The 13,885-nt window shown below is 30.9% G+C and overlaps 1 protein-coding gene across 1 annotated transcript in view; it reads left to right on the top strand.

The window, feature by feature from the left end:
- The first annotated feature begins 4,687 nt into the window (after positions 1 to 4,687).
- Positions 4,688 to 13,885, top strand: part of LOC126885071 (uncharacterized) — a 58,081-nt gene continuing 48,883 nt past the window's right edge. Inside the window, exon 1 of the mRNA XM_050651502.1 lies at positions 4,688 to 4,783. Coding sequence (XP_050507459.1) covers positions 4,775 to 4,783 — 9 coding nt within the window. The 5' untranslated portion in view covers positions 4,688 to 4,774. The remainder of the gene's footprint in view (positions 4,784 to 13,885) is intronic.

Raw genomic sequence — 13,885 nt, 5'->3', positions numbered from 1 at the left:
GTATAGCTTATATTCTAAGTTGTTCTTAAAATAATTTAAATTAATTATTTGGCGACTACATATCGTTTAATAATTTATGAGCTTGCAAAGTATACGCATCTCAATTATTGAATTGCCATTTTCTTTCTATAGTGCAGTCACTGAAGGTAAAAATCAACTATTACCTTCGATTTCGGTAAATCGCCATTTATTTTCACGAATTGACAATAACAAGTTGGGGTTTTAGCCTGGGGTATATGTCACCCCTTCTCGGGAGTGAAAATTACTTTATTAAAAATAACCCCACAAATCGAGAGAGGGACAAATTGTAAGCAAAATTTGTTATATAATGTGATTAAAATTAATCAATACTTTTTGAGTTATTAAAGATCAAATATTTTAATTTTTGGAAAGAAAATGCATGCTTTAGGGCGATTTTTCATAAATGACTCAAAAACTGTAAGTTTGTACAAAAAAGTTTTCATCACTAAAATTGAAGCTAATAAAAAATATAATAAATTGCTTACTTGAAAAACCCTTTAATGTTAATTTAAAGTAAGTTATTGGAAATTAAATGTATATTTTTTTCCGCGACTGTTCAAATCTAAGGGTTCAAGCTTAAGTAACGGGAAAGAGATGCCTTTTATAACACTTAGGTACTAAATAATTGTCAAAGTACTTAGAAATACCTATGAAAAATAAGGTCCAGAAAAAGTTGATAGTATCAAAATCCGCTCACCAATTTTCGTGAAAATGAATGTAGATTTACCGAAATCGAAGGTCATAGTTGATTTTTACCTTCAGAGACTGCACTATGGAAAGAAAATGGCAATTCAATAATTGAGATGCGTATATTTTGCGAGCTCATAAATTATTAAACAATATATTATAGTCGACAAATAATTAATTTAATTTGTTTTAAGTACAACCCTCTCTTAAGCCGGGAATATGGGATGGTTTTCTTGCGAAGGGGTTGTAGTTCAATAATCGAAAGGCGCGTGATTTTAGAGTTTATTCTTAGAATATAAGCTATACGAATTAAACTACTATTAACTTTTTTGTAAAAACTTACAGTTTTTCAGTGATTTACAAAAAACCTCTTCAAAACATACATTTTTTTCACAAATAATTAAAATATTTGATCTTTAATAACTTAAAAAGTATTTACTTATTTTATTAACTTTATATAATAAATTTTGCTTTTAATTTGTTCTTTTATTGATTTGTGAATTTATTTTTTATAAAATAATTTTCACCCCCGAGAAGGGGCGGTATCCACCCTCAGGGTAAAGGCGCAAGGTGGTACCATGTCACCTTTGTTTCTTGACGTATCCTCTAACCACTGACCAATTTTCGTGAAAATCGATGAAGGTTCACCAAAATTGAAGGTAATCGTTTATTTTTACCTTCAGTGACTGCACTATACAAAATAAATTGCAATTTACTGATCTTAATGCGCGTAATTTGGAAGCTTATAAATTATTAAATGATATGTAGTCGCCAAATAATTAGTTTAACGCATTTTAAGTACAACTTTTTCTCAAGCCGGGAAGATAGGGTGGTTTTCTGGCGAAGGGGTTGTAGCTCAATAATCGAAATGCTCTTGATTTAATAGTTTATTCTTAGAGTATACAAGCTCTATGAATTATATCCGCAATACGATATATTTTAAGTTTTCTCAGCATCTTTCTCTTAACTTAAATCAATTAAAGGGTTGATTGGGGGTGAAGGGGTTGAGCTCAAAAATCGAAAGTATATAATTTCAAGAGCTCATAAATAGCTCGTAATTCTGCCGCAAAAACCGATTCAATATTCCTATTTTTAAGTAGTGGGGGGGGCTGACTCAGCCCCCCGCCCCCACTAGGGTATTAAATTCCTGCTCAGTGGAACGAGCTCAAAATTTTTAGTTTGCAGAATATGAGGGCTCATAAATAGCTCATAAATCAGGGCTATTTGTTTTTTAATTTTTGCAAGTGGGGGGGGGGGGCAGCTCAACACGGGTTAAAACTGGATGCACCTGTTAAGCTTCGAACAACACACGCTGTCACAACTAGACAATATTAACTGAGAGAGATAATGGCTAGACCAAATATATAGCAATGTTGCCGAATTGCAATGCAAATACATTTATATATATATATCGGGTGTTCTACAGCATTCGCCGTTTCCCGCATCCTATTCGCCATGCTTTTCGGTCACGAATATCTTCCTCGTTGAGTTGTCTACTGTTCATTGCTTTCTCTACATCTTGTATCCATGTTCTCTTCGGTCTGCCTCTTTTTCTTCTCTCGGGTGGTACATACTGGATCATTTTCTTGGGCCATCTTGTTGGTCCCATTCTCTGGACATGCCCGTACCATATTAATCTTTTTTGTTCTATTCTGTCTATAATATCCTTTTCTACTTCCATTCTTTCTTTTATTTCTTCGTTTGGGATATGCTGCAGTTTAGATATTCTGCAGCTTCTTCTAAGCGCGTCCATTTCTAAAGCTTGAAGTCTTTTATTTTGTCGGTCTTTTACTTCCCACACTTCCGAGTTGTACAGGACAATTCCTTCCACGATAGTTTGGTAGATTTTTTTCTTTGTCTGATTTTGCAGTCCTGTACTCCACCAAATGCCATTTAGCTGTTTTATAGCTTTTCTTCCTTGGCTTATTCGATATTCTATATCTTGATCGCATGTGGAGTTTTTGTCAAAAATTGAACCTAGATATTTAAATTCATCACATCCTTTTATGTATTCCCCTTCTAATTCTAAGTCTTCAGTATCACCTCCGACTACAAGGTATTCAGTTTTCTCCATGCTCATTTCCAAACCCCATTTTTGGTACTCCTCTTTCAATTTTCTAATCATGTAACTGGCGTCATCTTTATCAGCAGCAATCACAACTTGGTCGTCAGCAAATAGCAACGTATACAAATAAGAATCTCCTACTGGTATCCCCATTGTTTGGCATTTCCTAGTCCAATATTTTAACACATGTGTAAGGTAAATTTTAAATAAAGTGGGCGACAGACAGCATCCCTGCAAAAGGCCTTTCGAAGTTTCAAAGGTATTTGAAAGTTTCGTTCCAATTTTAATTGCTGTTGTTGCATTAGCATAGAGATCTTTTATTGTTTGGATGTATTTTCTATTTAAAGTGGTTTGTTGTAATACCTCAAACATTTTTCCTCTGGGAACGGTATCGTATGCTTTTTTTAAGTCTACAAATACCATGTGAGTTTCTAGATTTCTAGCAGAACGTTTTTCTAGTAATTGCCTTATGCAGAAAATGTTATCTGTGCATGATCTACCTGCCCTAAATCCACTTTGTTCTTCGGAATCTTGCCACTCCTTTTCTATCCGTTTCTTTATTATTCGTCCGTACAGTCTTCCAACTGAGCTGGTCACACTAATGCCTCTGTAATTATTACAATTTTTTCTACCACCCTTTTTGTATATAGGGGTAGTTATGGAGTTTTTCCACTCAGAGGGCACGCCACTATTGCCTGAAAGGCATCCGTTGAATATTTCAACTAAAATTTCTTTTGCCTGTGTCGTGCTGTGCTTAATGAGTTCAATTGGAATACCTCCGGGACCAGGAGCTTTATTGTTTTTCATTTCTCTTAACGTTAGTTCTAGTTCTCGAATAGTTATATCTTCTAGTTTAGTTCATTTATTTCCTTATATTTTCTAAAAATCTTAATATTTCGGATTTTTGTGAAAGTGACCAATCACTAGTGACCTGCCAACAACTGTACCCGTTACCCTACACTTTTATTCATGAAATAATCTTACAGAAGTAAACCCGAGCGCTTAAATTCGCCGATTTTTGTTCTACTCGGAACAATTTGACATTGGATGCAGAACTAAAAGTTTATTATGAGCAAACAGTAGCGATCAACTGGTACCAACAAACGCGTTCCAATATTGCGGTTTTAATTTTGCATATTTTGTCGATATAATTGGCACACATATTCGTAATATAATAAAGAATGGCGGTACAGAGCCAAATTTCAGAAATATGTTAGTATGTGGAAATTACTCTATAACTAAATAAAATATTGAAAAAAGGAGCCTGTACCGCCATAAGGAAAGACAAAAAATACACTTTCTTCAAATAAACTTTTTTATCCCGTCCCTAGATTTTGTGTCACATTGGAACTACTAAAAATCGACTTTTTTATAACAAGAAATCGAACTTTACTGACTTGGCAACATTTCGCGCCTATGTGTGTAAAAATTATTGTTTTTGATAGTATAAACGTCACTGTCAGTTTCGAATTACCGACACACTGTTACCTCACTTTTGAAAGTTCGCAGAACTTTCGCAATCTTGGACCGCGTTTGTTGCTACCTGTTGATTGCTACTGTGTGTTCTTATAGATATTTTCTTAAATGTGACAGTTGTCAAAACTAGAAAACTGGTTGCAATTAAACAGAAATAATCTACTTAAAACAATTCCCCCCATAATTTTGTACAGTAGAAAATTACCGATGTAATAATAATCTAACTGGACAGAATTAAACACGCGATTAAAATTTTTACTACGCGATTGGAAGTTAAAATCATTAAAAAATAATCGCTTTAATTTTTATTTATGTAGATTTTTATTGGCCTATGAGACCTATTCTATAGATTCCCCTATGAATGAAATAATCATCAAGAAATTACTTTCTACGTAATCATACTCTTGTCCGTTACATTTTTTTAATTATTTTAGATATTATAAGGATATAAATAACTCACAACACATACTTATATATGGTCTTCTCAGTTCTGGATTTGCCGCTTTGATATCTGGAATTGTAATTATGTTACTCGTAAGTACAAAAAATTTAATATAAATTTTGTTATTATTATAATAATATGCTAAAAAATAAATAAATTATTAAATATTCCATTTTTTAACGTAACTGCAATTAAAATTAGAGGTTATAATATATGTATAATGTTACAAAAACTACTGAAACTGTAAAAAACTAAAATTAGAGATTATAATATATGTATAATGTTACAAAAACTATTAAAACATTATGTTACAATAGATTTTTTAAATTCAATATTTTTGCAATTTGTCCTACTACAAACAAGAAGTTTCTAAAATTAAAGACACAATTTAATAAATATAGACCAATAGCACTGGTAATACATATGAGTATTTTGTTTTATTGTAGGTTTTTGAAATGATAAATAATCTCACAATCGTTTGCAATTTTTTATTCCAAATAAATTAGGGCAGTCGATGAGGGTATTTGGCTCCGAATTCCATCCTACTACATCGATTTACTTGATATTTTCAGAGTAAGTAGGGAATAGCACAAAAAACAAAGTCTACCCTATGCCGATGTGCGCTTCTCTCTTAAGGGTGGTTCCCACCCCTTCTCGGGGATGGAAAATTTTTTGGTTAAAATAACCCCGGAAGTGACTAGAGAACCCAACTCTAAGCCAAAAATTTTCTATATATTTTTTTGAGAACTCCATACCTTTTGAGTTATTCGTGGTTGAAAATTAGCCATTTTCATTGAAAAATGACACCTCTTCGCACGGTTTTTTTGCGAGTACCTTAAAAACTATGCCTCTAATAAAAAAAACTGTATAAAATATTTTTGTGGCTCATAAAAAAACAAAGAGGTTCTTTCCTTCACAAATCTTCTAGTGATAATACAAAAAGAGATATGTTAGGTGAGAAGAGGTTGTTTTTTTGGTGCATGATCAAATCGGTGTATTTAACTTGAAATAACAGAGCAACGGTCGATTTTATGTGTGTGATGCAATGGCTTTTGTAGCGCTTAAAATGACCATTAAAATGAGCTATATAAAATGTCGATTCCATTCAAACTAAGCGAGATATGCTTCAAAAAACATGGATGACTAATGTATTTTAAGAAAAAATGAGAAGTGTATTTAACCCCTCAACCATTAGAATTTAAATAATTTTCCTTCTACCATACTTTTTAATATAGTGTTATTTCTATGTTCAAAATATTGGACGGGTTTATAATGAATGGGTTTTGAAAAAAATAAGTTCAAATAATTATAGAGCGCACTTTTGTGTTTTATTAGAAATCTTCATTTTTCTCCATGTAACTCGAAAATGATAAGATATCCGAAAAAAGGTACCTCGCAGAACTGTATGGTTGTTTTAGATATATTTTTTTTACTTTTCATTACTGTATCTCTCATCATTTTTGAGTTACATGGAGAGAAAGAAGATTTTTAAGAAAATTTAAAATTGCGCTCTATAATTTGATTTTTTTTCAAAAATCATTCGCTTTAAACCCATCGAAATTTTTGAACACATAAATAACACTATAATAAAAATCCACAAGGAAAAAGTTTTCCTGTAGTTGGCTGTATACCATGTGATACAAAAAACAGTAAATCCTGTATAAAAGGTATATTTAAAGAACCCTAAAAAGGGCCACATCAAATTCACATAACTAGTTTTCGACTGGTTTACCAGTCATCATCAGTGCTTACGTGCAATATACCGGGTGTCCCAATAATCTCTCGGCCATATCTCAGGAACCGTTTATACTACAGCTTTGGGAAAAAAAAATTATAACAAAAGTTGCCTCGAGAATAGCCTGGAAATTATTTTCATAATTTTAAGTCCACCGCTAGAGGGCGTAATTGAATATCAAAAATTAAAAAAATCGAAATTTTACAAAATTTGCCAAATGAAAGGGCACTGTAAATCCGATTATCGTATTCTTCATAAAATCCTGCGCATATTTTATTTCACAAGTTTAAATCTACCTGTCCAAATAAGAGGTGGGGGTGAGTGGGAACCTTGTTATGAAAAAATCGCTGTAAGTCCGGTTCTGCTTAATCGATTTTTGCAAACTTGGTCTTGTTGAAAAGAGTTCTTTTTAATCAATGTAACAGTTATAATTTGGTAACAGCCTATTACGTAATATGCCGGCTAGTAGGCGCTATTTATTTTCTTTTTAGAAATCTAGTGTTGTTTTTAAAATATTAAATACAAGTATGTATTTTTTCCATGTATTACAAAATTAGACTAAATTAGCAACAGAATACCGAAAACCGCATGTCCGTACCTTTTTTGTATCTTAAGATATCTTAAGAAACGTGTAAATTTTAAACATAACTGTTGCTGTGATATAAGTGGAAATATATAGAAGCACGTAGTGTGCTATGGAAAAAAAACCAAGGAACATTGACCAGATGTCACCGTATATAATGAATCAAAACAACAATAAGACAATCAACACTATAAAATATAACAAAAAAAGAGTGTGTGTACTTTGTACGCGAGTAAGAAGTTATACCTCTATTATTATGATTTTAACGAAATAAATATATTTTAAACAGTTTAATTTTATTTTTATTTAAATATTACACTAATTTTAATACTTAAAATAATACCAAAAAAAATAGCGTTAATATGTAAAATTTTATGAATTGTTGCCACCGCGCATTTGCTTTTCTCTCGATGAATCGTAGAAAATGTAAAAACGTCAGATTTTCTACACAAATTTTTAATGTTTATTTCATTATATTTTAATATCAATTATCCTATTTCCCACTAAGATAAATACATAACTGTTATTGTCACCGGTAAACTAAGTTAAGGAAGTCAAAGTGGAAACAAGTAGTGTGCTATGGAAAAAATAGAACTATTAGAAGTATTAACTTCAAAAAGTCATCATGTGTCAAATTATGTGTCAAATCAGCAAAATATAAAAATTTATTCATTGGTGGGTTGTTGCGGTTTGTTTCTATTAAAGTTTATATAAAATTTATACAGAGTGAAATTCAAGATGATTATTACAAACGAAGACGCATTTGACATGATAGCCACATTCTTTGAATGCATAAGAAATGCAACTGCTGCGGCTAGAATATATGCAATGAAATATCCCCAAAGACGTCACCCCAGTAGTAGAGATTTTCATATTTTGTTTTGATTTATTATATACGGTGACATCTGGAAAATGTTTCTTTGTTTTTTCCATAGCCCACTAATTGCTGCTATATATTTCCACTTATATCACAGCAACAGTTATGTTTAAAATTTACACGTTTCTTAAGATATCTCGAGATAGAAAAAATGAATATGTGTGTACTTTGTACGCACGTTAGAAGTTATACTTCTACCACATATTATGTGATTTTAAGACAATACCAAAAATTTAAAAAAATAAAAGAATAAAACGCACACAAACACATTGAAAAATGCCACAAAGAAAAAATTATTTCTGAACGATAATAATTGTTGGCAAAAATTTTAAATACGCATTTTCTGAAAAAAAAAAATTATATAACAAATATACTTACAATCATAAAATTCATAAAAAAATAAAAAAATAAAAACTTGCATCGGAAATCGAACCCGTGAATTTCTGGGCGCTTTGATTCGTAATCGAAGCCTAGACTCACTCGTCCAATTCCACATTATTTGTCATGTGGGAAAATAGGGTAACTGAACGTTTACTGTTTGACAGTTGTTTTGAATATAATTATGTAGTTTAAATTTTGTGGAAGAAAATATTAAAATATAACAAAACAGTAAGAAAACAATATATTAGATGAAGATTGGTAGAACTTTTGTTGGTAATCAAATTAAGTATGTAAATCAAAGCATTACATACCTACTAGATAAATAAATCTACGCCAAAAAATCATAATTTAAAAATAAAAATCGGACCTAATTTGGGATTTCCCTCTAAAATCCCCATTCTTGAGAAAATAAATGTACAGTAGAGCGTCGATTATCCGAGCAAGCGTTAGTAATTGACGCTTAAAATATCTTCAATTTTCTTCAATATTGTATCCAAAAATAATTAGGTTGTTTCAAAGACTGCACTTTTTTGTTTAGTTGCTAGTTGACATTATCAAGATATAAATAAATATGTAGGTATATAAATATGGCTTTTATTCACTTGTGGATAAATATGTATGACTATAAATATGTACCAATGTATTGTAGTTCGATTATCCGAACAAATCGGTTTTCCGAACACATATGTCCCCCAATTAGTTCGGATAATCGACGCTCTACTGTATTTCAACCTAATCCAAATGTATAATTACACTATGATTATAATAAAAGCTACATACCAAATTAGAATGAGTTTTCATTGTCCAAAATAGTCCAAAAGTCCAAAAATATAGGTATATGAAAACTATTTAAAAAGGCAGTATAACTATTAACTAACTTTTGTTTGTTGTTTCTTTTCACACAAATTTTAAAACGCAACAACCATAAATAATCTAACTACAGCTGTGCCACAGCCGCCAGATTGAATAATTTTTGACATGTCATTTGAACATCCAATCAGAACAAAGTTATAATGCGCATGCGCCGGGATCATAGGTTTTCACATATAAAAATTCACCCTCATATCGCCGGTAAAGAAGTATAACTTCAAAAAGGCGTCGACATGAGGTTTTCGGGATTCTGTTGCTAATTTGATCTAATTTTGTAATACAGGAAAAAAATACATACTTGTATTTAGTATTTTCCAAAGAAAGCTAGATTTCTAAAAAGAAAACAAATGGCGCCTACTAGCCGGCATATTACGTAATAGGCTGTTTCCAAATTATAACTATTACATTGACGAAAAGGAGCTGTTTTAAACAAGACCAAGATTGCAAAAATCGATTAAGCAGAACCGGACTTACAGCGATTTTTTCGTAACAAGGTTCCCACTCACCCCCACCTCTTATTTGCACAGGTAGACTTAAACTTGTGAAATAAAATATGCGCAGAATTTTATGAAGAATACGATAATCGGATTTACAGTGCCCTTTCATTAGGCAAATTTTGTAAAATTTCGATTTTTTAATTTTTGATATTCAATTACGCCCTCTAGTGGTGGACTTACAATTATGAAAAGGCTTTTCTCGAGGCAACTTTTGTTATAAAAATTTTTTTCCCAAAGCTGTACTATAAACGGTTCCTGAGAAATGGCCGAGCGCCATTCTTATTGGGACACCCGGTACATGCTAACCACCAAGATAGTATTATACAAAAATATGTGAATCAAAGCCCAGTAAAAGTAGTCCGTCAAGGAAACATAGGTATAAAATGCTACCTTAAGCCTGGATGTCTAAAATATTGTCTAATTTGCCCTAGATAACATCTGAGATCTAGATATGACTTGTTCACATGTTGGAAGTGAAGTTTTTTTTTACTATAATAAAAGGTACTGCAGAAGGAAAACGATGAATTTAAATTCTGGTGGATAAGGGGTTAACTACACTTCTAATTTTTTTCTTAAAATACATTAGTCATCATTTTTTTTGCAGCATATCTCACTTAGTTTCAATGTAATCGACATTTAATATTGCTCATTTTAAAGGTCTTTTTAAGAACTACAAAAGGTATTGGCAACATTATACACCCAAAATCAACAGTCTCTCTGACATTTTAAGTTAAATACACCGATTTGAGCATGCACCAAAAAACAAACTCCTCTCATCTATCATATATTCTCTTTTTGTGTTATAACTAGAAGATTTACGAGGGAACGAATCTCTTTGTTTTTTTTTAAAGCTACAAAAATGTTTTATATAGTTTTTGTATTTAGCTACATAGTTTTTAAAGTATTGGAAAAAAAACCGCTCGAAAAGATGTTATGTCTCAATGAAAATGGCCAATTTTCAACCACGAATAACTCAAAAATATTGAGTTTTCAAAAAAAATTATAGAACATTTTTTGCTTAGAATAAGATTCTCTAGCTACTTCCATGGATATTTAAACAAAAAATTTTCCACCTTCGAGAAGGGGTGGGAACCACCCCCAAGATAAAAGCACACATCGGCATAGGGTAGACTTTGAATTGGGAGATAAGTAGAGGCTATTCCCAAAATTTCATTAAAATTCATGCAGTAGGATATAATTCGGAGGAAATATCGTATTCTTGCTCCCATTGAATGGTTAGTCCAGAGAAATAATGTTTTTGTCTGGGCATTTGAGCAGAAAGGTTGCAAATGGATATTTTGGGTTCTATACATTCCTAAATCATTATTATTTTCTGAACAATAACATTGCGAAAAAAAAGCTCTTTGGGATAAACAAATTGAATAAAATTTAAACTAATTGACAAATCGACTTAAAATTTTTTGTGCATTATATGGACAGTTTGACTCAACTTCTCGTGCAATATGAAAATCTTATGATCATTTTTAAAAAAGATATAGCAATTTTTTTATTTTAGAAATTTTAGTTTTATTTTGCATTTTCCGAAGCAACAAATGATGGGACCAAAATTAACAAACTGCCATTTTATACCTTGGATCATCAACTAAAAGGAGAATACTAGAAGTAAGACATTTAATTACCCTATTTTTACCTGCAGCGATTTAAACGAAAAAACTGCCATTTTTGACCCTTACTTGTTAATAACTAGAGCTCGGGAAATATGCAAAATGCATATTAAGTGCATATTTGCATATTTTGGATAAATTGTATAAATGCATATGCATTTATTAAAAGTGCATATTTTCAGATATATCACAATATTGACAAACATCTGAGGACATAAGTAATGCAATGTAGCGAGGTATCTGTGTTAACTCTAGATGGGTAACATGGTCAAAATTCTGTAAATTTCATAACCGATAATTTTGAGGGAATTGTGCTCTAAAAAAATGTGCGGTTATTAAAAAAAACCGTTATTAAAAAGTATTTTGGCACATATTCAAACCATTTTTGTAAATATTGCTGAATCAATTACTAAATTAGAAAAGCAAAAAATTTCATTAGACGAAAGTATTCAAATTACTAATTCATTAGGTGAAAAGCCTAAATGCCTTGGGGAAACCAACAAAGGATGCCTATCAAAAATTTTGCACGGTCTTAAAGAAAAATGAGGAATATCAAACAATAATTCAAATAAAAATATTATTAAGGAGAAAGGCGCAAAATGTCGCCTGTCAAAATTTTCAATGTGTTTTAAATGTATTCATTTTTTTCGAATCCAGAGAAAAATAATAAATATTTTTGGAAAATTGAAACGCAGAATGGAAGATTACCTTATTACCGAAGAAATAAAGTTCCTTAGAATAAATAAAAAGGTTCTGTTGAAGGAAATATTTGCAACTAAAAATCACACTAAATTTTCTCTTTTATTTTCACCCCTGTAACTTATTTAAAATAAACATTATAAAAGCATTCAGGAACTTTCTGGCTTGAGTAATAATGTAATCTTTCATTCTAAGTTTAAAATTTTTAAAAATGTGTGTCAGTCTTCTCAGGATTCGAAAAAAATTAATTCATTTAAAACACATTAAACATTTTGACAGGCGAAATTTTGCGCCTAAGTGCTTAAGATGGGGAATTATGAAGATTATTTCATTCATAGGAGATTCTGACCAATAGACAGCTACAGAAATAAAAATTAAAGTGATAATTTTTGATAATATCTCGTCGTCAATTATATTACGTCAGACGCTCTTCGTTACTACGAAAAAATACATTCAGTGACATAATGACAATTAATGTTTTAAAAGTTATAAAAGTGATGACTTCCAACCGTCAAATATTTATAGCAACTGTGTGTTTAATTGTACTAATTTGTACGTACATAAATAAATTACAATAAAATTTCAAACAGTTTTATTCATGAAATAATCGCAACAAATTGCACTCGATCTCTAAAATTATTATCAAATTTTTGCCCTCGTGACACTTTGATATAATTTCACTGTCAAAGTGTCACTCGGGAAAACTTCGATAATTTTAGAGCTTTTGTGCAATTACTATCTACTGATAATTTAATTTTTCAGGTAGAACTTCCAATTATACAATATTTTATGTTTGCTCCTTTAACGTCATTTGAAGTAGAAAGTTTTTCCACATAAAAAAATTATTATCTGAAAGACGGCACAGTTTTTCCCTAGAAAATTTAGAAAAACGTTTAATAATATAATAGTTTTAACTGTAATGGATAATAATATAATAAATGACCGCATATGAAATGCCTCCCGAAATAGGATTTCTTACCTGTCGCTAAAATGGTCACATACGAATTGCCTCCCAAGCTTTAAATAAATTACACGCTTCTAATCTTTATGTGAAGGTGAGACGTTGTCACATCTTCGTCCCTTTGTAAATTTTTGGCAAAATTGGTATTTTGTTATTTAATTTATTTTATTTTCAACCTTTATGTATTAAACATTATTGACACTAGGCGGTATTTATATATTATTATTTCAACTAACTTATACATAATATATAATTAGTTTTATAACCATTATAATATATATTTTATAATAACCATTATTTTTTATTATTAATAATTTAACAAAAAATAAAGAACATACTAAGTATTTTATAGGTTTATTAAAAATAACATCACAAAAAAACTTAATTTGGAAAATATTACAAAATTTGTAGAAATATAAAATTACAAATAGTCCATAAAGCCACTGCGCATCCGCTAGGAAAAATATTCTAATTCTGATTTTTTGCACAATCTTACTCAGAAAGGACTCCTTTTAGCAAATTTACATGTTGCCAGGACCAAAAGGTGGTCAAAAATTTTTTAAACGTTTTTTTTTTTGTTTTTTTCCTAAAATTATTTTTTTTGCATGGAAAAAAGTTTTTTTAGGTTTTTTGGATCATTCCAAACAGAAAAGGTCTTTAGTGACTTTTCTCTAAAAATGATAGTTTTTGACATATAAGCGATTAAAAATTGAAAAATTGCGAAATCGGCCATTTTTAACCCTCAAAAACTATGTGAAAATCTGAAAATTTTAATATTGCCAAGGTAGGTACATATTCTTTAAACATCGATTGATGAAATCCCGAAGAGTCTTCTGCAACACAATATTCAAAACTCCTTTGTTTTTTAATTGCTAATCAAGCGTGCGCGACACTATTTTCCTCCGACAGTATGGTGCAAATGAAAGGAATAAATTCGTTATTTCGTAAACCGGCGACTTTAAGGAA

The sequence above is a fragment of the Diabrotica virgifera genome, chromosome 5 (assembly GCF_917563875.1).
Source record: "Diabrotica virgifera virgifera chromosome 5, PGI_DIABVI_V3a".
Lineage (NCBI taxonomy): Eukaryota > Metazoa > Arthropoda > Insecta > Coleoptera > Chrysomelidae > Diabrotica > Diabrotica virgifera.
This window is presented reverse-complemented; position numbering and strand designations above follow the sequence as displayed.